Source organism: Manis javanica, chromosome 18 (genome assembly GCF_040802235.1).
Source record: "Manis javanica isolate MJ-LG chromosome 18, MJ_LKY, whole genome shotgun sequence".
Lineage (NCBI taxonomy): Eukaryota > Metazoa > Chordata > Mammalia > Pholidota > Manidae > Manis > Manis javanica.
The window spans coordinates 3,095,150-3,119,268 of record NC_133173.1 but is presented as its reverse complement, the minus strand read 5'-3'; the positions used below and the strand labels follow the sequence as shown (position 1 = coordinate 3,119,268).

The 24,119-nt window shown below is 52.1% G+C and overlaps 1 protein-coding gene across 7 annotated transcripts in view; it reads right to left on the bottom strand.

Annotated features, from left to right (window-relative positions):
* Nucleotides 1-1,261: 1,261 nt before the first annotated feature.
* The window catches only part of CPEB1 (cytoplasmic polyadenylation element binding protein 1), a 101,949-nt gene continuing 79,091 nt past the window's right edge, over nucleotides 1,262-24,119 (bottom strand). For 5 of the 7 annotated variants that reach the window (XM_073227059.1, XM_037000662.2, XM_073227062.1 and 2 more), the window contains 9 exons: nucleotides 13,733-13,959; nucleotides 11,776-12,028; nucleotides 9,780-9,893; nucleotides 9,362-9,466; nucleotides 8,450-8,586; nucleotides 5,512-5,710; nucleotides 4,188-4,282; nucleotides 3,984-4,064; nucleotides 1,262-2,694 (listed from right to left, as the gene is read on the bottom strand). In XM_073227059.1, the coding sequence (XP_073083160.1) occupies nucleotides 2,584-2,694; nucleotides 3,984-4,064; nucleotides 4,188-4,282; nucleotides 5,512-5,710; nucleotides 8,450-8,586; nucleotides 9,362-9,466; nucleotides 9,780-9,893; nucleotides 11,776-12,028; nucleotides 13,733-13,959 (1,322 nt within the window). In that variant the 3' untranslated portion in view covers nucleotides 1,262-2,583. The remainder of the gene's footprint in view (nucleotides 2,695-3,983; nucleotides 4,065-4,187; nucleotides 4,283-5,511; nucleotides 5,711-8,449; nucleotides 8,587-9,361; nucleotides 9,467-9,779; nucleotides 9,894-11,775; nucleotides 12,029-13,732; nucleotides 13,960-24,119) is intronic. The other 2 variants (XM_073227060.1, XM_073227061.1) reach the window with 1 other exon arrangement.

Here is a 24,119-nt window from a genome sequence, read left to right as displayed (position 1 = left end):
ATCCTCTTTTTCAGCATCACGGGCCTTTCAAAGCTGCTCTAGATTCCTTGCGCTTGCCGGCGTCTCCGCTTTCTTCGGGCGGAGTTCCACGGCGCGAGGGCCGTCCTGCTCGGCAGCCGCGTGTCTTGGAACAGCGCCCAGCACAATGCAAGCACTCAAACATCCAGGCGGGGGCCGCCTACCCGCAGCGCCCCCAACAACGGAGGAACCCCCTCCAACCACCTCCTCAGGCAGCTCCTGCCAAGCCCTCCTCAAAATCCGGCCTGTGAAGCCACCTAGGGAGTACCCCGCCCCTGCCCCGAAGTGCGTCCCAGGCCCCCGCCGGACCCGGGGCAAGGCTGGGCTGTCCGGCTGACCACTTCCGGTCCCCCTCACTCGGCACCCCCCACCCGGTCCTGGCGCTGAGGCCGGTCAGACGCTGAACTAACGAGGCCTGGGGCGCTAAAAGGCAGGGGGCCCCCACCTGAAAGCAGCACCTGGACGAGAGGGGCAAGGGGAAAAAGAGGCGCCTCTCCACGGACTAGCGTGAGACACAAAGGGAGGGCCGGGGTCTCTCCCGAGAGGGGCAGGAGCTCAGCCAAGCAGCGGACCTCGAATAAAGCTCCGGCCAGCCAGGCCGCAGGTGGAGGAGGGGGCGGGTCCCTCCGGGCCCAGGGATCCCACACCGCCGACAGCAGGGCCCTGGCACGTCTCACCGGAGGAAGGGGTGCTTCGTACGCAGGGTTCCCTCCACCTCAGACTAAAACGGACTCTTTCAAAGAATCAGACCAGCAGCTGGGCCCAAACTACCTGGACAAAAATCAGCAGGGCACCTGGGAGAAAGACCCGAATGGTGGGGCCCTCTAAGGAGCGGTGAGACGTGAAGCACCCCCTCTCGGACGGGAGCTGCGTCGGCGTGGGCGAGCCCAGGAGGACCGGACACCTCCCCGGGAGGAACAGGCCTGAGGCCCCAGAGGTCAGGGCACCTGAGCGGCCGGGAGCCCAGCTTCCGCAGGCTGGGGCTGTAGGAGGGGCGCAGGGACCCAAAGCGAGAGCATCGCGCACTCGGACCAGCGGTGTCCGCTCCCTGGGAGGCATCTCCAAGAGCACTAGCCGTGGACGTTCTTACAGGTCCCCCCTGTGGGGGGCGGGGGCTCCCCTCCACAGCCTGGGCTGGAATCCCACCACAGAAAATCCAAGGAACACGAACTTTCCCTCTGGAATCTTACTACCCCACCTCCCTCTTGTTCCCACACTTCAGAGACAGAAACAAAACCGGAACTCTGCTGCAACGTGTTTATTATGTGCCAAAAAAACTACACCACAGCTTACCCCGCACACCTGTAGGAGAGCGCAGTCTTGCCCGCATACACGACAATGAGGTAGAGACTTCACACAGCTTCACAAACCCACAGAGTAGCTGGGATATGCGACGATGCCGCGTCAGCTCAGCGGGGGTGGGGGGGGTCATGACACTGGTTCTTTGGCACACGGCTTCCCAAAGAGGGGCAAGTAGTTTTGTTTTTTAAAAAACGAAAAAAAAGTCAAGTTTTCAAATTCCAGTAGCATTTCAGTGACTGCAACTGTTGCTTCATACATTTCTGAAATGAGAGAAGGGAAGGGAAGGGTACTTGTCCCTCTAAGAGAAAGGGCCCCTGTGAGCCTTCACCTGCCCCACCAAAAAGCAGCCCTTTGTAGCTCAGTTACAAAAAGAAAAAGTCCTTTGACTTTGTGATTAAAAACTTCTATCAACCCTCCCCCCCACATAAGTGCAACTTAAGAAGGTGCAATAAACCATTAAAACTATATAGAGCAGCCGCTCAAACACGTTTATCCGGTCCAGTTTCAAATCCAAAAAAATTTTTTTTCTTGGTTGCAAATACTTTTGATTTGCAACTGTAAGAAACAGTGACCAGCAGTCCCCCAGACACAAATTTGCTATAATGTTAAAAGCTGCCAGGAAAGAAAAAAAAAAAAATCTCTTGTTCCAAACGACTTAAAAACTGTTTTAAGGAGTGTAAAAAGGAACCGGTAAAAACCCTCGAGCGTAAAATATGAAATATGATTTTGGTTTAAATGAAGAGCAAAGTCTCCTTGTTGTGTACAGTAAAAAACACCAGCTGAACACTCAGTTTATGCCGTTCAGGTGGGGGTAAATAAATGGAAAGGCACTGTATGGCAACTGCAAGGGTGAGACCAACCGGGCCTGCGCATCATCACCACCAGTATTGCGAGGAATGTAGAAAAGCGCTTTAATAAATAAACCTAGTTGTAGGCGTCCTGTCAATACCTTCTGGACACGTAGTTCTTTTTTGCTTTTCATTGGCAAAATGAGGAACTAAAATCTGGGAAAACTACAGAGTCACTTGGAGCTGGGCCAGAAGGTCTTTGCCTTGGCACAGCCCCTGAAAACAAAACCCGACAAAACTCATTGTGCATTAATTAGTGCAGAAACAAAGACAGATTCAGCAAGTGCAAAGGTGACTACGATTTTTCCCTTGTCCTCGGGAAGCCAGCTTCCTGGTCGCCAGTGGCAGGAGGTGCAGGCTACTGCCTGACCTCCCTGCCTTGGGCGAAACAGGCCGGCGGGCAAGGCCAGCTCCTCTAGTTGGCATCCCGGGTCTTCTGGTTCCGCATCAGGGGGCTGTGGTGACGCAGACCCTCCATGCTGTGTCTCCAGTGCCAGCAGCTCCGGCAGAAGTATTTGAAGCACACCTGGGCGGGGGGAGGAGGAGGCATGCGTGTCAGCACGAGCCGGAGCTGCAGCCCGAGCTGAGAGGGGCTGGGGCTTCCAGACGGCCTCTGCGGGGTCAGGACATGGGCTCAGGGAACGCTCTCACCCCTACCGGAGCCTGCGCCACCACGGCAAGTACACTAAGCGCCCTGCCTTAGTCAGAGATGCTGCCCAGCACTCAGAGACTACGTCAGCTTCCCCTGCCAGCTACAGCTGCTTTTCTGGTCCCCAGCCCTTCTCGCCCACCAGAGTGGTTGTGTCACATGGCTGCTAAGACAGGAGACGGTTAAACAGTGGCTCAGATCCCAAAGCGAGGCACCAGGCCTTCCTCTTCACACTGAGGAGAGGTGACGGGGCCTGTACCTCAGTCTTGGTCCCATGTCTTGCTGGCTGTGTAACCACAGGCAAGGCACTAACCTGAGCAATTATCCGATAAGGGGATCATCTGTGAAAGACACGGGCCTACAGAAGCCTGACAGCAGAGGCTCACCAGTCACCCAAGCTTGCTCTGCACCCCACTTCAAAGGCACCATTTAACAACCATCTCCCAGAGACTCCGCCACGGAGCCACAGCACCACTGCGAAGACCGAGCATGGACGGACTGCTGGGGTCTGAACAGGCCCCGAGCTGCCCCCAACGCCTGTCAACGTACAGCACCTGCAACTCTGGCGCCGCTGGACACATGTCAGAAACACAGGTGGCAGGGCCCCTCCGCCCACTGAATGGGAATCGCATTTAAGCAAGATCCTCAGGTGACGTACACAGACATTAGCTTCTGAGCAGCAGAAGCCCCCATACCCAGATCTGCAATCACATGACCAAAGCTGCTGTGCTATTTTCTGCCTGTTTCTGACAACTGTGGGTACAAATATTGGAACAGTCCAGAGGTTCAGAAGTAAAGGTGTCTTCGAACAGGAGAAATCAATCTAGAAGGCCCCAGTTAGAACAGTGCCTGGTTCACAGCCACTGCTGGCCACACCCACCCAGGTTCCTACCAGCCTCAAAATGCAGAGTATCAGCAATGGGGCTGCCCCGCGTGCCAAACCAACGTGCCAGGAAAGGAGAAGGCCAGATCAAGACTCAATTGACAAGCCTTCCCGAGAGTTCTGGGTCAGGCTGTCAGTGTGCCCCTGGTCTGCCCTGCCTCCTCTGTGCTCCCAGACAGCCGCCAGGCGCCTGAGAGCACCGATACTCTGCAAGACAGGCGTGGCGGCCATTCTTAACTGAGGCAGGACCTTCTTAGACACCCCAAGTGCCCAGGGGACTCACCTGATCTCGACAGAAGAAAGGACCAGGCTGAGAACTGCAGATATGACACAGAGAATCTTCTAGGTAAGGGTCAATCTGAACCTGCGCAAAGCAGAATGGGAGAAAGAAGAGGCTGGCGGCGAGCACACCCAGCACTGGTGCAGCCTGTCTCCCACCTGCCCTGGGCCCCCAGACCACCTGGGGGGTATAAACCTGCCCACTCACCTTCTTGGTGAACTTGGTGGTTTTGATCTCCACAAAAGCAGCAGTGACCGCTTTCAGGTAACTACGCTGGTTATTAAAAGTCACGCGACCAGACCCTAGGGACAAAGGAACAAATGTACCTTTTACCAGATCCGTCCGGATGCCACTCTCAACACTCAGGAGACCCTCTTTCTAGCCCAGTGCTGCCTGACAGAAGTGTGATGTGAGCTACTTACGTAGCTTTAAGTTTTCTAGCAGCCACATCTAGGTGAAAGGGCAGTAGTCGAGTTTTAGTAATATTTTAGTTCACCCAATACACCCAGAACATCATTTCAGTATGGGGCACCAGCTGCGCTTCAAGCACCCAGCCGTGCCCAGCTGCGGCTATCAGACAGCCTGGTCACAGAGCAGATGGCACGAGCCTTTCAGGAGCAGAAGGATTTGCTGCCTGGAAAGGGAGGGGAGGAGACGCCTGCAGGAGGCCGGTGCTCAGGTGAGGGTCAGAGCAGAGTCAAGCCCGAGCAAAGCGCCCCTGAAGGCAGACCCTGCGGCAAGCCCTCCATCCGGGAGGTACTCTGGGGACCTTGCGGGGGGGTCCTGCTAAGCACCGTGCGGCCCTGCAGACTTACGAAGACCCTGTTCTGTCTGCTGTGTGCCATGACGGGCACCCAGTGCCCTGTCTGACCAGAGGCAGTGTGGGTGGGCAGGCAGGCATCTGGGGAGGTGGGTTAGCCATGTCTTCATCAGAAAATTCAGGTTCTGCTGCTCCACGTCCAGACCCCAGCCCTGAGATTGTTCTGCCACATCTGGGGAACTGACCGCCTTTCTCAGAAGGGCTGGCCAAACATGCAGCAGGGAGGCCCACAGAGCCTCAGCTAGGACAGCAGGGGCCATGACGCACTCTTGCCTGAGTCACACAGAGTCCTTCTGCAGCCTGACCTGGTCTCTGACCCTAGACAAGGCCACTTTCCAAGAATTCTTAATAAAGGAAATCGGGCAATTTCAGGGAAGTCCTGGCCTTTCAATGAAATATTACCTGTTGTCTACCTCGCACGGGTTTGGCTGTGAATTCTGAGCTTCCAACCAAAGTTCCTGTCTCATTTCAGCTCCTATCACGTCCCACGGTCTCCTATCCAATTTTCCCCTTCATGGGAGGTGGGAAGAGGGGGTGGGTACAACAGGGTCAGTGCTGCTGGCTTATGTAGAGAAAGACACCGTGCTGCTGGGACACGTCATCTGCAGACCTGAGTCAGGCCTCCTTCTCTGCTCCCACAGGGAACATCACAATCTCGGTCTACCAAGACCCCGGGGCTACCAGCTTGCCATGCAGAAGTGGGACACTCACCAATGGGATACTTGTGCTTATCCGTGTCAATCCCAGCGTACACCACTCCACCAAAGAGGTCGTTCAAGATGGCAGCGAGGGCCTCAGCATTGAGCATCCCGTGCAAGGCACCCACAAACACAGTCCTGCTGGGGTCGAGTCTCTGAGACGGGGTCCGGACAAAGTTGCTGTCAGCTAAGACCCAGGGGATTACTTGCACCTGAAAAACACCCAAAGGTGTATCAGCCCCGGCAGGCAGCCAGAGAGAGACTCAGGTGGAGAGATAACACGCTTTACAGACGCTAACAGGGGGGCTGCTGCGGCCCATCCGGTGGGTGAGAAGGTATGATTGCCCAGTCCCAGGCACACCCCCACGCAACTGGGATTGAATTTTTCTGGGTCCATGTGTCCTAACTGGTGAAAGTAAGTGGTAGAGCAGCAGTCACTCATCCTGGAGAACAAGAAAACAGCACCCAGCTGTCACGTCCAGGAACCTGGCACTCTGCACGACCTTCATCCATGTGGTCCCGACAAGCCACGGACAATGATAAACGGAGCTCATGGTCTGGAGTCCTTGGACAGGAAGGATTTACAGAGAAATTAAAGGGCATGGACTGGACAGAGGATGGGGATGCTTGAGGTATTTGGATGAGATGCTACTGGCCCAAGGTGCACATCCAAGGCTGTGCCAGGAGCCGTGGGAACACATGGGGAGGTGGCATGAGTGCACCCACACAGCACTGAGGCTGTGTGAGCAGCACGACAGACACCAGGGCAGGAGCTGAACATGGCCTCTGCCTATGAATCCTGAGCCTACAACGAGACCTGGCATTGCAGGCAGGAGACTCTACAGTGAAGGAACTGGCAGAAGATGAGTGTTTTCAGAAGATGAATATAGGTAAAGAGCTTTTAAAAAAGTCTCAGAGTAGGAAGAGATTTCCAGCAAAACTAGTTCAAAGGGCAGTGGTAGCCTGGAGAAGGCCGGTGGCAGTGGGCACAGGGCAGGCCAAGACCAGTATTCTTCAGCGCAGAGTCTGCAGAATTCAGAGTGCCTGGGCCAGGTGGGACCTGAGGAAACATCAGGACTGAGGGATTACAGGCCTGGACGGTGGCGTGGCCTGGGGACAGCACCTGGCAGGGCACCAGCTGGAAGACGAGCAAGCCCGTCCCGCTCTTCCCACTCCCATGGGGAAGTATCACAGTCGGTCTATAGGGGCCGGAGACCACCAAGCTTTTTCTTACACTAAACACAAGAGTTTAGGATTACAAGACACCCCAAAGTCCCCACAGGAAGGCTGGGCTCAAGTAGGAGATGAAACTAGAAAGATGAGTGTAAAGCTAAGTGGGTAATTCATCTGCTGTGGGAAAGAAGAGAGGAGGGGGTCAGACGCTGACTACAGTGGTTGGGAGAGGAACACGGAGAAGCCATCAGAGACGCAGGTGAACCCAGGCAGCTGCAGTCAGGGCATCAGAGAAAGACTGAACCACTGCAAGGTGATGGGGAGGGGGCAGCAAGCTGCCGGCAGGGGCCCCGGGCAGGGTGGCATCTGTCGCGGCTGCGGCAGCCTCTCACTGGGAGAGCACAGACGGGAAGGAGCATGGTCACTGAGTCCTGGACACAGGAAGGTGGACGGCTGCATGAGCTCCACGCAGGGAGAACACGGTAGTGTTGTGGGTCCCTGCAGGCAGCCAGAGGACTTTAACCTGTCACTAAGACAACCGTGGACACACACCAGGAAACATCTATGAAACAAAGAGCCAGCTCATTACATGGATTGTTTACTTTAAATCTGATGGGACCATCTCAATAAAATGGGCATTTTCCCATTACCCTACAGATTTTAATAGACTTTTCTTTCTAGAGCAGGTTTAGGTTCATAGCAAAATTGAGCTGAAAGCACGGAGTTCCCATTTGTGCACTGCCCCCGACATATGCACCACCTCCCCACTACCAGCACCCCTGAGGGGTACACTGGTCACAGTGACATGGCATTATCACCCAACGCGCAGCGTTCACGTCCGGGCTCACCCTGGGCCTGCTGCACACTCTGTGTGGGTTTGGCAAATGTGTGGCATGTGTCCACATTTGGAGTATCAGTCAGAGTAGTTTCCCTGCCCTGAAACTCTGGTGGGCTCTGCCTGCTCACCCTCCTTCCCCATAGGCCCTGGCAACTGCTCATCTTTTTACTAAAAAAGGCATTTCAATTCCTCATTTTACAGATGAGGAAATGAAGTTTCAGATACGTTATATGTCTAGTCCAATATCACAAAAGTGATATGATCTGGAACCAGATTTTTAAACACAACATTGATTCCCGAGCTTAAAACTTCCTTTGACAAGAGTTCTCAAACACCATCTATGAAAACTACTTGGGGAGGCTATTTAAATTGGAGATTCTTAAACTCACCCAAACTGATTCGGCAGATCTGATACAGGGCCCACATGCAGTGAGGTTCCCAGAGGACAATCTATTCTAGAAACCTGTGATGCTAAGGACACAGAAAAGGCACACAAGAGCTAATCACACGTAGTGAGCCCTGACTGGAGGAAGAAGTGCTCCACAGATGGGCGTGCGAGGAGGGACTGGGAGGTCAGAGCGCAGCCCGAGGGCAGGACCCGGAAGCAACTGTAGTCATCAGTTAAGTCCAAGCAGACAAAGCTGCTGTTTCAACTTCATGCCTAAGACAACAGGTTTGGGACAGAAGTGCTGGCTAGAATAAGGGCTTTGATCTCCATGGGCAGGAGCACAGATATAACATTAAGCCTCCAAACATTTTTTAAAAATACATTTGGGAGAATTTTGTTGTAAGACTGCAGAGCAAGAAAAGCGGCCTCCTCACCTTGGGGGAATCCTTACCTGCAGCCTGTGTGACCACCCATCCCGGGGACCCATCCCCAGGAAATGCACTGCCACAAACGCCCATCACCCTGACCCAGAAGGGCGCTGTGCTGACTCACCTCCTTACAGCGCATCCTGCGGCTGGACATCTTGAAGTAGTATTCGCTCAGGCCATCTGGGCTCAGTGGGTCACGGGAACAAGCCTGCAGCAGCGCCCGCACAGACTTCTCCATTTCAAAGACCAGGTACACATACCCTGTTTCCAATGAAAGGGAAACTGCATTAACGTCCCTCAAGTGGCTACTACTCAGCCTTGGTTTTGAAGCAGGGAGTCTCCTCCAACAGAGGTGGCCTCATTTGTAAGACATTTTTTCCTATTCCTGAGAAGTCCTGTGGATGGAGGCCCAGGCCCAGGGAAGAAGGCAGCAGCCCCACCCTGGCAAGAGAGGACAGGGACACCTTCATAACCACACAGCTCTCCAGCCCAGAACTCAGGGCACATTCAGGTTGGCAGAGCCAGGCATTCTGATGGGCAGGGAGATGCCCATCTGTGACCAGTCTGCCAGGGGACAGAGGTATTGCTTTAAAAGCCTAGTGAGACTGTTGGTCCAGTTCATCAGAACATTTTCAGTGAAGATGGGGCAGAGTGAAAATAGCACCTGCTCCTTTCTACAGGGAAGGGATCTCATTTCAGACCAGTGAGGAATCAGATGCCTGATCTTTATTCCTGCCGTCTCCAAAGGGATCTTAGAATTAGGTCAGGCAAGGAAAGATTTTCAAATACCGTATTCTGAGAGGAAAAGCTGCTGGGGTTCACGTTTGGAGAGAAGTTGTGCAAGGAAGTTTCACAAGGAAGTTTGGACAGAAGGGACATGAGCCCAGAGGAAACACAAGGATGTGCTAGTTGAAGGGAAGTGCTGACAGCTCAGTTCTGTGTTCTAGAGTGCACAAACCCTGTTACCAGCATGCAGCTGTGACATGTGCACGTGCATATGAGGGAGGAAATAAAGCTCCTACCATGTCTGTATTACCTTTAGGCATATTACCTTTGGGAGGACACCGGGGGTGCTTGCCATCCTTACCAGGCCACTCCACACTCAAAGAGCCAAAAACACGGAAGGTGTTAACCAATCCAGCTGCAAAGAGATGGGGAAGGACAGTAGAAATGGGGGCACCATTCCCCAGGACCCAAGAAGCGCAGGGTGACCCGTGCTGGCCCAGACTCACCCCCCCTTGACAACAGTTAGAATCGGCCTTTGGTCTCAGGTGACGAGTGTCAGCCCCAGACACAAGGGCACAAAGGGTGTCTAGGAAGCCCTGTCTCTCAGTTGCTCCTGGAACACCCCGGGCTCAGGGAGAGGTCCAGCCACTGGCCTCAAGTCCAAATTCATGCTCCTGAAAGTCATGTGCCACCTCCAATCAGTGACGCCGGTCTGGTAGGCAGCTCACCTTCCGTAATATCCCAAGGAACACCTCCTAGGAACACCTTGCAGGAGTAGATGGGGTTCTTGTAGTTCCGGGGAGGAAGCTGGCCACTCCAGGTACAGGTTGCTTCATTCACAGCTTTGGCAGAAGAGAGACAGGGTCAAAGAATCACAGGGTCACTGTCCTTCTTGGGGTGAATTCGTCCAGGGAGAACCAGAGGGCCACAGCCTGAGCCTGGCTGCTCTGAAAGGCAAGAGGCCTCACACCTCACACCCCACTGGCCAAGTCAGCCCAATTCACTAGCTCTGTCTCTACTAAACCTGAGGGTAGCACAGTAGGTGTGTAGCATAAAGATTACTACAACTCAAGCTATTTTCAAACATATGACTGATATGCTAACCACTAAGTAATTTTATTCAGTCACTGCTTACAACACTAATTTAAATTTCTAGTTATTTTGAAGTAAACTGAGCAATTTTGGCTTACTGGTCCAAATGGGCCTTCTCCCAAAATGTTTAAATAGGAACATCCTACTGTTTCCCTGTCTTCTCTCTGAACTCACCAATCACTGAAGTTAGGACACTGACAATAAAAACCACAACTAGTAACCCAACAAGACAAGAATGTCACGACTGTTCCACAAGTCAGAACCGTGCTCTGTCGTCACCAGAGCTTCCCCGACGCAGCTGAACAGACTCTGAGCCTTCCTGTGTGTCCACACTGCAGGAGCGCGGCTTCCCCCCAACCCCTCGGCTTCCTATCTATGCCAAACACAAGTCTGTCCACACCTACTTTGAAGCTTGTACTGAGTGTATATCAATGTGTACACCTCAAACACCTCATTAAGGAACCCCTCCTGCTGTATAGAGGAGAAACTAGCTTCTTTGTGGACTTCCCTGGTAACTTCTAGGGGCCTCTCTGCTCCTAGTGACCAGTTCGGCATCCTATCAGTCTTGAATCCTGTCCCCACTCGTCTGTGCCTTTCTAGATCAGAGACTGGCCCTGGTGGGGACTGGCTAGTTCTTGCCCATTTTACTCTTCTCCAGCACTGGGGAAGAGAGCCCATGAAACAAAGCATTTTCACTCAGTACAATGACACAGAGGCCATTCCCCAAGAGGCACAGGCCCAGTGCGCTGCTGCTGCAGGGAACTGGGCACCATCAGCAATATTTGGTGAGCACAACCAGAAGCTGATATAATGGTCTCATCCAAAAGCATGGCGATGTCATTTCACAGGAGGACTGCAGCACTAGGGACAGGACAAAGATGGGCTTCCAAAACCACGCGAGTAAGAGCAAAGCTCTGTAAGCAGAAAGACAGACACACTGAAGCTTATGGAAACAAGTGGGATGACAAAAATGAACATCACTTATTCATCAACTCTAGAGCCTTAAAAACGGCAGCCAGTGAGCATCTCCCTAAAGCATCAGTAAATGATGGCTTATATAATTCATTTAAATATACGATGAAAAACAGATCCCACAAGTATTTAAGGTCATTTAAATGACAGAAGCTAAGCGTTCCTGAGAAACCAGGACACCTGGGGGCATCTCTTACCTTAGAGGCAGACAAACGGATGCCCTAGCCCAGTGCATCCCTCAGTGCCCACCAATGCATACCAATCAGGAAGCCTTGGGGAAGAAAGCTCTAGCACGGGTTGTATCTTAGTGTCTTTGAACCAGGAGGAGGACAGACAAACTTCTGGGCAGTTTCCAGGGCTTCTCCTGAAGATACCCACCCAGGAAGGGATGAAAAGCAGCAACACAGAGACCCCTCCACAGAAGAGCACCAGTAAGAGCTGGTTCCAACCCCCCACTGCACAGCCGCTGTCCTCTGTTTGGCTCCAGAGCCTGTACCCATGAACGCTTTCTCTACAGAATGCACCGTTCTTTGCAGATCCAGAGATGCACAAGCAACCAAGTCCTCTTCTAGACAGTTCACTGGTCTGTGCAAGGTCACTTACTTTCTGCTCTCAGAACACGAGGCCTCAGGCCTCATGCATGCCCAGTGCCACACTCACCTGCAGCCTGTCGGTGTAGCCTAGCCTCCCTCTCTATGCTGAAGGGGTCTTTGGGAGCTTCGAGGAGGTCCCAGGATGGCCACACAGAAGCTCCTGGCCATCTCTTTGACGCACTGGTTGGCGAGGGAGTCACTGCCGCCAGAGCAGCCTGCTCTTGGTCCATCCGGGACCCGACGCCCACCTTTAAATGGTCTCTGGGACCACCCCCTGTCAGAGACAGGAAGGGCAGAGGAGGGGAAATGCGAAGGCTAGACTGGGGGAAGAAAAGGAAGAAAAAAATTTTAAAGGGCAGTTTTGTTATAAAAACAGTAATTCCACCATAGAAATGATTAAATTTGATATATTTTCTTTCAGACTTTCTTCCTATGCATTTTTAAGATTAGCAGTCCTTATACTATAATTTAAACAAGTTCTTTTCTCCCCACTTGGATATTTTTTTTCATATTCCTAGTGTTTTCTAAAATAACCATTTTTAATTAATATGTGATATTCTATTTAGGAACAAGCTACATTTCACTGACCTATTTCCCCCTGCTGTTAACATTTAGATATTTTCTAAGTTTTCAGAATTATAAATTAAAACTTCAAGGTGCTTCTTTATATTTTGTGTTATCCTTGTCGGATTCCTAGATGTGGAATGCTTTCTGAGGGTCCTGTGTTCTACCAAGTGGATGAGAACACAGGTTTCATCATAAGCTTATGTCAAGAATGTAACTCATAATGTAAAAACTATTCATTTGTGTAACTATAAAATGGATAAAAATGATACATTATCAAGAAATAAACTACAACAATGACTCAGTGTTTTCCACAAGTTCAAATACTGCCTGTTTCCTCTTCTGCAAGAGGTCTGTCATTCCCTTCCCCAGTTAATCCTTGGGGCAGGGTATTGAGACAGTTCTTTAAACGAAATCCCCAAACAGTACAGCTTGTCATGAGGTGAACGTCCAAGACTGTGTCCCATAGAAAGTAACATGAACGGAAGAAGACACACTTAACCTAACCCCATTTGAGAGGGGAGTGAACTGCAACCCACAGCATCAAAGGGACCCGCATTAGCCGTCTAGAAGCAGCCTAGACAGAGAAGCCCAAGGGGCAGTGGGCAGACCAAGGCCGGTGCTCACGCTGCAGGACAGGCTGACAGGGGACAAGGTGGGCCCCAAAAGGTCACGCCATGAACGGGAAGCTGTAAGCACAGCCACTGCCGCCAGTCCCAGACGTGGATGGGAGGCGGGTAGGGAAAGCAGCCCTTCTGTTCACTGGACAGTCAGTTCCGAGGATTTGGCAGGAGAGAAAGCGACTGAGAAGGCAGCCAAAACTGTATTTCACTTCAGGGTCATTTCTCACTGCCATTCCCCATGTTTACTCGTACTACCCTCATTCCTCATCTACTCTAACCCACGTGCCAAGCGCACTTAGCCAGGGGGGCCGCGCCTCACCCCCAGCTGCAGATCAGACACGAGACACCCCAGCGCACTCTCAGGACTTCAGGCGCACAATGGCCTCAGACTCAGAGTTGGTAGGGGTCAGTGAGAAAAATACAGGAGCCAGAGTCAGACAAATCTGGATGACACTGCTGACTGCTAATACATGATCCTTAAAATCATCGCTCACAAATTTTGAGCTATGGTATGTAAAGGTATGTAAGTGGTACTGCTTATAGGCTAACGAAAACAGCCGTGCAGAGGTCAAGAAACAGAATACTGCCAGGACGCCTATATTCACTTTCAAAATTAACTGATTCTCAGCAGCTTTTGAACTATATAAAGATGGTCCTCAGCTCAGTCCCAGAGCGCACTGCTCAGTGGGTACACGAGGCATCCTTGGTCCTGCTCTGCATGTGCCCGTGACAGGCTCCACTCCTCCCATCATGCCATCTCCAGCCTGGTTCCAGTGCACATCACCCCACTTCAGGCTCGCGCACTCTCCTCGCTCCGCTCCCCGGCAAGCTACATACAATCAGATCTGAGAGATGATCTGATCCAGAGCTGAAGCCACTGGTGTCTGAGTCAGAGGGGCTGCTGGAACGGGAGTCCAGGATGGGCCGGGTGTCCAGGCGGGATCCTCTGGCCGATGGTGCTGGAAACTTGTCCACCAGGTCAGGTCCAAGGGGGTCCAGAGGCAGGAAGCTCAAGGGGGGCTTCCCCAGGACACTGCCCAGTGGGTTGTGGAGCATGTTCAGTACTAGGAAGAAAAAGACAGGAAGGCTCATGTCCTCTTAGTTTTCTTTCCAGCTGAGAGCCCCTCCCTTTCCTCCTACAGCCACCCACCAAGATGCCTGAAGGCAAGACCACCAAGAGTGCGAGAGCACCGCAGCCAAGGTGTAACGAGCAGGCACACACCTGGGGTGCACACTGGCCCCCCAGGGCTGTTAGCGGCAGTCAGAGGATGCTGAAGAACACCTTTCCTGCCGTAAGGGCACCAGCATAATTTCTGCCCTCGGCTACCCAGGTGTAAGGGTCGGTGCCTTAAGTGGGAAGCTCCATGCCCAGGACCCCAGGCACAGCTGCTGTTAATGTCTGATACACATGGCCCATGTTGCCTCAGGAGACACCTTCCACACAACTAGGAAGCCCAAATCACACACTTCCTGCTTGCCAACGTGTATAAGAAGAACTCCCACTTTTCTGACACTATGTATTTCATGCCGCACTGCCCAAAAGTCTGGTACAGCACAGGCATGCCGCCTCATCTGAGAAGTTTCTTTATGCAAAGTTCCAGCATCTGCAGATCTTCTTCTGTATAGCCCCGAACTTCAGACACTTCGCACGGAAGCAGAATGATGTGGTTAGGCCTGCTGCGGCTCAAGACAAACCTGGAAAACCCTGGGTCCGACCCCTCTTGGTGGCTGTGTGCTCCAGGCAGTGGGTCTCCATTTCCTCAGGCAGTCTGGGGGGAACACTAACTGTTTTGTGAACTGTCAGGGTTCAGTGATTGAGATAGCATACGGGAAGTTCTCAGTAGAATAATACCCACCAAACAACAAATATTTAAATATCAAACATCAAAAACAAGGGAAGCAGAGGTCAGAAAAGAGAAGAGAGGTAAAGTGGACAGCAGAAGAAAGAAACATTTTCCACACTTGGACTTGGGGGCCTAAGGGCTCCACAGCGAGGCAGGAGGCCGAGGAGTAAGACGGCTTTGCCACGGACCCACACGGCATCAAGGTCAGAGGAGCGTTTCATCTGATTTTTTTTTTCATCTGAAGGAAGGGGAAAACATCCACCTCAAAGCAGCTGTGAGGTGATAGCACCCAGTAAAGGGAGGCTGCGGGCTCTACCTCCCTAGTAACCGCGTGAAAGTCCGTATGGGTGCCTGGTGGGGATGCGGTGTGTCCCGAGGAGTATCGCTCTACAGGCGTGAAACCAAAGGGGAAGCTTTCGGGGCTCCGACACACACGCCATTCAGGACAGAGCCTGTGCACAAGGTCAGACCGCCTGCTCTCCTTCAGACAGAGGGCCTCCCTTTCAGTAAGACAAGGCAGGCACACCCTTAACTTCTGGTTTCAGTGTGGGTGATATTGTGGATATGTTTGTTTATTTTACTGTGGCAAAAATAGCCTCAATTTTTAAAGAAGCTGTCACATCTCCCTAAGTGGGGATGATTCCGTTCTGCATCCCTGCCAGTGCTGACAAGCCTGCACCCTCGTGCCCGGCCCGCACTTGGTGTGATCCATCTTTCTGACTCCAGTCAGTCCAGTACATGTGTGCACCAGGGGCCGGAGAGGGCTGCACCATATCCGGTAAGGAGCTTATTACTTAGTTTATTCCTTTGCTTTTTAAGGAAATGTCCTTTAAGTAGGACTTTGAAAGCAGTTTCCCCAGCACAAGCACTCACCTGCACACTGAAACTACGCATCTCTCAGTGCTTGGATTCCGACACCCATCAGAAACAATCCCTGTCAAACCGATCAAATGCTCTTGACTAACTCCTGCCTCAATGAAACCCAAAATCAAAGCTCCTGGAGCTCGCCCTGAAAAGGCAGGTGTGAAGGCTCATGTGAGCCTTCTCCCTGGCGCTGCAGAACCTGCACAAAGCACCTTGAAAACCACTACATCAGACACACCAGCCTTAGATGGCAGCGTGGCCCTGCAAGGCCTCTTCTCTCTCCACATTTTCCAAAAACAAGTTTAGGAAGCAAATAACGAGGCAGCAGTCAAATCATAAAGGGCTTTGTAAACCACCTAAGGCATTTAGAGTTTACCCTGAAGATAACTGGGAGACACTCGAGAGCTGCTGTGGGGTCGGCGGCGGAGGCTGGCCCGAGCCCAGCTGAGAGGCTGAGTGCCGACTTAGGCTCAGAGATGCCTCCTGAGTTTCAAGAGCCCGGACAGAAGCTGTACCCACACAGGGCTGTGATGTTTCCCAAAGAGGGTGTGAAGAGGAAATGGGGCAACAGAGCTGACGCAACAGCAACAGGATGGGTCGTGCATCCCAGGGGAAAGACACCGGCAGCTGGAGCGGGCCAACAGCTACCAGTGGAATGAAGGGGCAGACAAGACAAACAAGAGGCGGGGGACAGTGAAGGCCAAGCGGTGAGGAGGGCAGGGCAGGCTGTGCGACCACAGGTGGCTGGGGTGGGATGCGTGACGTCTACGGTACTGGGTAGGCCGTCCATACGGTGATCACAACAAACCAACAAGAACAGATACTGAGAGCCTCAGAGAAGGCGAAGGACTGGGAAATGGAAGGATGGACACAAGGAATGAACGCGAGGGAAGTGGCAGGTGAGGCGTGGCAGGCCGAGGACGCGTTCACAGCGACGCACGACGTACAGGGCTGCGTGTCAATCCCGGAAAAGTGTGCACTGTCGGGAACTCCAAGAAGACACAGCATAAAGCTGCCTGGGGAGAAATGCGCTAGAGGAGACAGCTGGCCCCAGGGCTTGTGTCTGGGGATGTCAAAGATGTTAAATAGGGGCTATCAAACTATGTCTTCACCCAAGATATAAAAAAAGTTTATCTGAAAGGGTCAAAAAGCAACATGGTGCCACTGGAGACCACTTTTCTCACTCACACTGTGCTGGTGTATCTGTTCTACAGCCACAAATCCATCTACCTTAACTAACCTGAATTTATATTTCTAACCATGCCCACAAAGATATCTTGAGGCCTTGTCAAATTCCTGGGTCAGAGCCAGGAATCATGCCTGTCGCACTCCTCTCACCTGATAATATGCCTGACAACCACTTTGGCCACAGTGACCCGCACTTCGTAGGCACTCACAGTTCACGGTCAGTCATATGCTCTACCATCCAGACTGGCTCAGCCCGGCCCCCACCAGGCACGAACAGCAACTTCCATTCACTGCGCACCTAGCATGTGCCAGACACTGTCAGCTTTTCAGGTAAACAATCTTCACTGAATCCTAAGAAGCAGGTGTGACTACCCCATCTTAACAAAAGGAAATCAAGGCCCCCGGGGCAAGGGTTTGTGTGAGTGACAGCTAGTGGGTGGCAGAGCAGGACCCAACTCCTCCCGATTCCAAGCTTTACCTTCTGTGATACACCACTGTTCACTATTTTTTTTTTAATACTCAGGACTTTATTATATCTTCTTGTCTTCATATTCTTGGCACCTCTCTTTTGTTCAATTCCTTTAAGACCATCAGCTATTGACAAGCTATCTCACCTACCAGAGGTCAGTGCCTTGGGATCTAATTCATCCAGGGCTTATAACTTCTCTAGAGCCTTGCCACTGGAGGAACTCATTAAAAATGCGTCCTGGGCCCCGCTCCAGACCTTCTGAATCAGACTCTTGATTTTAACAGGACCCCCTGGAGATCAGTGTGCACATTAAGGTTTGAGAAGCCTTAATCCAGAGAAGTCAGAGGCTTGCTACTTCCAGCTTCTAATCAGTTCCCCATACCAAACCCCAAAAACCTGTCGTAATTTTCCTTGACCTAAAAATTATAGCTCTTACAGCACAATGGTACCTAACATCCAAGAAGAAAAACCAACCCAGGTGGCTACGGGACATTTCTCAGAGAGCCTGATCTCTGAAAATACTGGTGGGAGGAGGACGGGGTGAAGGAGAGGGGAGACACAGCACCCAGGAACAAATGAAGAATGTAAGAAGAGGGGCACGGATATGGGCTGGGATAGCAGTTTCCAGAAAAGCAAAGGCCAGAACAAGATGAACACTGAAAAACATTCAAGACAACTAGGAACTTTGTAAGCTTATATGCGGAGTAAAAACAAAGGCGATCAGGTCTGCTGCTTAGGGTGGGTACCTGTTCAGAGAGAAGAAAAAGAAAGACACTATGAAGGACATGACTGGGTCTCGTGACAAAACTGGGACACAAACAATAGCTTAATGAGAGGTTTAAATCCATTTTAAACTGACTGAAGTTGACAACTGTTTTGTTATGTATGAGTACATGTAAGAATATCTCTATTCTTACCGATTGAGAAAAATTTTATTTTTTATACAAGTGTATAAATATATAAGTGTGTGTGTGTGTGTGTGTGTGTGTGTGTGTGTAGAGAGGGAGGGAGAGTTAGAGTGGGAGAAGTAGGGGGAGGAATGTGCAAATGATCAAATAAATGAGGTATATGTCAACAACAGGAGAATCTGGATAAAGGGAATACAGTGTTCCTTATATAATTTTATAACTTCTGTAAATTTGAAATTATTTCAAACAGAAGTGTTTTTTAATGACATGAAGGAAAACTAGTCAATTCCCATTTGACTTTCTTTGCTACTTTCAAGGCAACTATCTAACCAGAAAAGGGAAATTGAGCACAGTTGAAGCTAGAATTCCCAGGGGAAAAATGGTCAGCGAGGTAATGGAGTACCTTCGGGGTCTCTGTCATATAAGGATAAATAATTCTCCCTTAAACAGGCTTTTTGAAGCCTCACATACATTTGTGCCATATCTGCAGGCACACGTGTAAAGTTCTGCCTTCTCAGCACACCACCCACCCCACTCCAACAGCAGTCAGCTCAGCACCTGGCAGGGAGCAGGTGGTCAGTGTTTGCTGAACAGCCTTGGAAGAAAGGGGCTGTCAGCCTATAGAGTCAATCTGCTACTGAGGAAAGAGCTATCCTCTTTCCACAAGGTTATTCGACTCACAGACACAATGCTGACTCAGACGCAACTCAGAATTTGGGGGAAAAAACCTTAGCTCACCTCTACCCAGCCCATCCCCAAAACAGGTGTTGAGAGAAGTACAGATAGGACACATCAAATTTTAAAAAATTAACCATTCCACTAACTTCAAATACTTTCTTCAAAGAGCAGTAAACATATATAGACGCAGGCTGAAGAGAGCTACTCCGACCTGGAGAGGGCGGGATGGAGGAGTCGCCCTCCCCTGTCCAATCGTCCCCAGAATCTGCTCGGGTCCCCACAGCCACTACACAGACGTCACAGCGAGCGCAAGGAGCAGGGAGAGCGCCTCGCTGAGCCCCACACCCACCCCACAGAACAACAGGGGAAAGGGCTGCACTGGCGGCCCAGAGAGGGGGTGACATCCCACAGAAGCATAAAGTCAGGCCGCCCCAGAACCCACACACCTGGGTCATGCCAGCACCTCCAAGCGTTAATTTCCTGTAAATATTAAGTTGAAAGAGGTCAAGGATACAGAAAGGGTTTGACTAGGGGATACAGGAAGACAAGAGCATCAAGAGGCCTGATTCCAGGAGGCTTGATGTTCCTTCGACCCCCAGAAGGAGCCGAGTTTCTGGGAAGTGTCGCTCCCGCCCAGGTGCCCTCGGGCGGCCTGACTGTCCCTCTACAGGCCGACTTCACACAAGCCCAGCTAGGCAGCTCTCTGCGTACCTACAGATCAAAGGAAGGAAAGCAGCAGACACACTATGCTCCCAGGGAAGGTGGGACCTCATTTCAAGAGATGGAAATTTCTTGCTCCCAGTTCAGCACACGACACCATCCTTCCCCTATTCTAAGGTTGCTGAATGAGCAGCGCTAGTTCCCACCAGCAAGGGGTCAGGAAGGAGGGCAGGACAGGGGGCACTCCATGGGTCCCTCATTCCTGACTTCAGTGGGAAGCAGCCCCTGGAAAGCCACATAACCTAAAATCCAGTGGAAGTGGCAGGTCCCTTATGTCGCAGGCCAGATGTCAGATACAAACCTAGATGGCTTATGGGGCATGGGGCGTGTGGGAGAGGAGTCCCACAGCCACCCTTCAGTGGTCGCCACGGCCCTGACTTCTTTGCTGCTCCTGTCCTGACCTCCCCAACTCAGGGGTCACAGGCATATGTTTACCAAGCGCCTCCAGCCTGGTGACAAGCATATGGCAAAGCCATACCCTGTAAACTGAGTGCCTAAGACAACCAGGGTGCCCTTCCTGCGGCAGTGGCACCCCCACTCACGTGCTGGCAGGATCAGTGTCGGCTAGACAGCTCGCAGGGAAGGCACGGGGAGGAGACGACCTGGCAGAGGCTTCCAGCTTATTAATGCTGCCTCATAGGGTACAAGAGACCAAATCAGCAGTAATATTTTTAGACTGATTGTTAACTTTCTCCACTTTCACCCTTCCATGCCAGCTCCTGTGGGTTTTAAAGCTGAGTCACTGTTCGAATTTCCGAAGCCCTCCCCAAGAGTACAAAGGCACCCAGCATCTGATGGTGACAGCAGCAATGGCACCAGATGCCTGTGTCGCAAGACATGGTCCGAGCTTGAGCGCAGCCTGGAGAGAGCCTAGGCTCAAGACAGAGCAGTCAGATGTCTGTTACCTACTGGGAGTAGTCACGGGAAAACCCAGGCCAGGGGCAAGTATTTCTAGCCCACGATACAAAGTCGCACACCTGGAGCCCTTCTTTCCAATCCCAGCCCTTGCCTCTAGGTTTACTCGCTCACAATCTGTCCAAAGGTGGGGAGGTAAGAGGGGGAGGCAGCACTCATTCCAGGCACAGCAGACGGCTTCCCACCGGGAACCCCAGCCCTGCAGCTCTGCCCCACACCCCAACTTGGTGGTGACCTTCTAAGCCCACAGGTCCAAGGTGGTACCACACAGCCTTTTCCCCCAGTCCTGATCACTGGACAAGTGTCACTACCAAAAAAACAACCCACCACATGAGGCCCGCACACTCTCTGCCCCCGTACCCACCACCTCGACTCCCCTCTCACCAAGGTGACACTGTCATGTGCTCCCAGCCCCCCTCCCCACTGAAGCTGGTCCTCGACAGACTACATGACCCCAGGAGAGCCCATGCCCCAGTGAATGACAAGAACATTCTGTAAATGCACCATCATGCCCTAGAAGCTGTAGAGGTTCAGCGGTAAAGGTCTTTGGATAATCTGTCCATCCAGCTGATCCACACGAGCAGGAGACAGAGGGATGGGAGAGACTTTGTCTGGACTTTGCAGTTCAAAAATATGCAGGATTAAGCCCAGCACTCAACATTCACTCAGTAAATATTTATTAAAAAGCCATGAGCCGGCACGGTGCTCCACGCTGGGAGCAGCATCGTGGAGGCCAGACAGTCGAGGCGGACATCCTTGGTTGGGCCTGGGAGGCTTGCGTTCCAGAAGAGGAAACCAACCCTACTTTGTTGTTCGGAAGCACAGATGGAGCCATATGCTGAAGATGCCCCTGAGCCCAGGCTGATCTACCCCAGACCACAGGACACAGCACGGGGCACGCACACCTCCTGGGTCGCAGTCAGGGCAGAAACCAGAGAGGGTGAACGGGTCGATCCCTGAGGGCCTTCTGAAGGAGAGCGGGAGAAGCAGGGCCCGTCCTCCAGCACCCTCAGGCTGAGCATCTGGTCAGCCCACTGGGCTTCTGTATAAGGCATTCATTAGGAGCCCTCATTTCCAGGTCCCCCAAAGCAGATTCTCAGGCACCCCACTCCATGCTGAGTAATGCTGCGTCCAGAGTCGCCAGGAGAAGGCAGGGAGGCAAACGCACTGGGTGGTGCTGTTGAGACTCCGGGTGGAGAGGGAAGCAGAATCCCAGGGACCACAGCAAGGAAATGCATCCCCTCTGGCCGAATAGCCCGAGTTGTACATAGAGATACCTTAACATACGTGTTCTCTCGTCCAACATGTTAGGGTTCTCTGGTCATAGAACACAGGCGTAATAGAGTAACTGAGAGCACAAGAGTGCGGGAACCAGAAAGACCTGGGTTGGAATTCTGGTAGTCGTGTCACTTTGGCACCTCACAGCCTCTGCGAGCCTCACTACTTCCTCACCTTTGAGAGAGGAACAACAATAGCACCCATTCCACAGGCCCGTGCAACACTGAAATCACGCCATATACTTAGCATACGCAACAGCCCATGAACGGTGGTTATTAGTCACCTTGCCCCATCCCAGGACGTGGAGAACAGCTGTCACAACCCTGCTGGTCCATCACATGACTTAAGCCACTGCAAGCAGGACAGAGGTAGTCCTAGACACATGCCACTGTGGGGTCGCAGAGAAAGACCCACTTCTAACATTTATCCTTCCCTGAAAGGCTTCCTTCCTAGCACGAGGTGAGGCCTCAGGGCAGAGTCTAGAAGGGAGGGACCCCACAAAGTGTCATATTCGAACCAGTGCTGGCTTTGCAGGCAGAACTCTCAAAAGCAGACTCAAGCCCAGGGTCTTCCTGCAGGCCTCTGAGGCCTGTGAAACCCTCATAGCAGAAGGACCCTAGCCCCCGAGAAAGGTCCCCACATACCAGTCTCATGCTGAGAAGCCAATGAAAGGTTGTCCCAATGCAAAAAAAGTCTTCAGGGGAAAAACACGGAAGCCCTCACCACAGCAGCTACCGTGTTGCATTTAGTATACTTACTCATCTGTTTTCCCTTGATAGCCATGAGGTTTTTAAGGACAATTTTATTTGTTGATGTACCTCCAGTGCCTAACATCGTGCTTGGCACATAGCCAGTGTTCAACGTTTGTTGAGTGAATTCACTTTCCGTCAAGAGCCTTGCTATCTCCAACCTTGCCCCCAACACCACTAAACACTTAAGAGTGGTAGGAGATGGCCAGATGTAAAGCCGCAGGTGCCTCGGCAGCATATCTCTGAGCAGAGCCCAAGGAGGAAGTGAGCATCCCGTGCTCTGTGCAGAGGCAGCAGGGCACCAGGCTGTCTGCAACGACAACCCGGACTGTCCGGAACCACCGACACTCCCCCTCCCTCTCTGAAGAAACTGAACGAGCTGGTCTTCAGATTGGAAGGTGGCGTAGGCAATGGAATGTGGGCTGCCTGTTCCCGCATTGCTGGCAAGGGTGCATCATCTGGCACTGCAGCTGGTTGGTAGGAGGGCTGCATCCTACTCCAGGACGTGGTATCCCATGTGGGCTTTCCAAAAGGCCCAGAGCTCAGGGAAAGAAGAGAGATGGCCACCACCACAGCTTCAAAGTCCAAGGACAACATGGGGACCAGGGGTGAGCGCATCCTCAACCCCTGGACAGAAGGACATGCCCACACTAACTCTGCCCCTGGTCAGCTCATACGACTGGGGCAACCCTCTGGTCCCTATGAATGCTAAGGCCAGAGACTGCAGTCCCTCCCTGATCCACAAAATCATGCAATATTTATCACTAAAGTGCTTGAGATGGAAGGTGGTGAAGTAAATTCATCCTCACTTTAGAGACAAAAAGCCCCAAGCACAGACCTTTCGGGAAGCTGGGGAAATTATGTCTGGATTCAAGCTAATTTTTGTACAGCCTGATTTCACAGTAACTTTCAGACCAAGCTCTCCAAGTCCTAAGACAGGCCCTCTCGCATTTCTCTGCTGTGATCGACCGCAGAAGGACCCTTCTAGCTAAGGAAACAGAGCCACGCCCAACCTGACACCAGCGAGGACGGTGTCCCTGTCAAACCCCGAGCAGCCAGACAGGCCCTACGTGAGCTCTTCCGGCTTCTGCTCCGATACAGTGGGAGTGAGGACAAGGTCAGCTCCTCAGGCCCCCAGACCGGCTCCAGAGCACTCCAGAGAGAGCCACTGCGGCCTCCAGACGGAGGACACCAAAGTGACACCACACTTCCTCACCCAGGGGTACAAGACAGTTACCAGCTTTTCCAGAAAGACAGCAGTCAGCTCAAGGCCAATACTTCAAGAACTCCACTTTAACCCAGAGGTAGTTAATTAAGGCAAAGATCTTCCCTACCCACACCAAATAAAAAAATATCCAACCCTTCTCCCTAAGTGGGATTTTACCGAAACGACTGGGCATTAAAATGCCAAGACACAACCGTCCAGGCTCTGCAAAACGTTCTAAAAGGGACCTGCGCCAAATAGGGTGGAGGCCAGAGAAGTGAGCACGACAGTACCTTGCTGCCATGAATGCCAGTCTCTGGAGTGGGGGTGGAAAGGATGCCAGGCTCTGTGAACCCCACTGTCAGCACCAACAGCAGGGGCCGCCCTGTCCCCCCAGCCCCCAACAG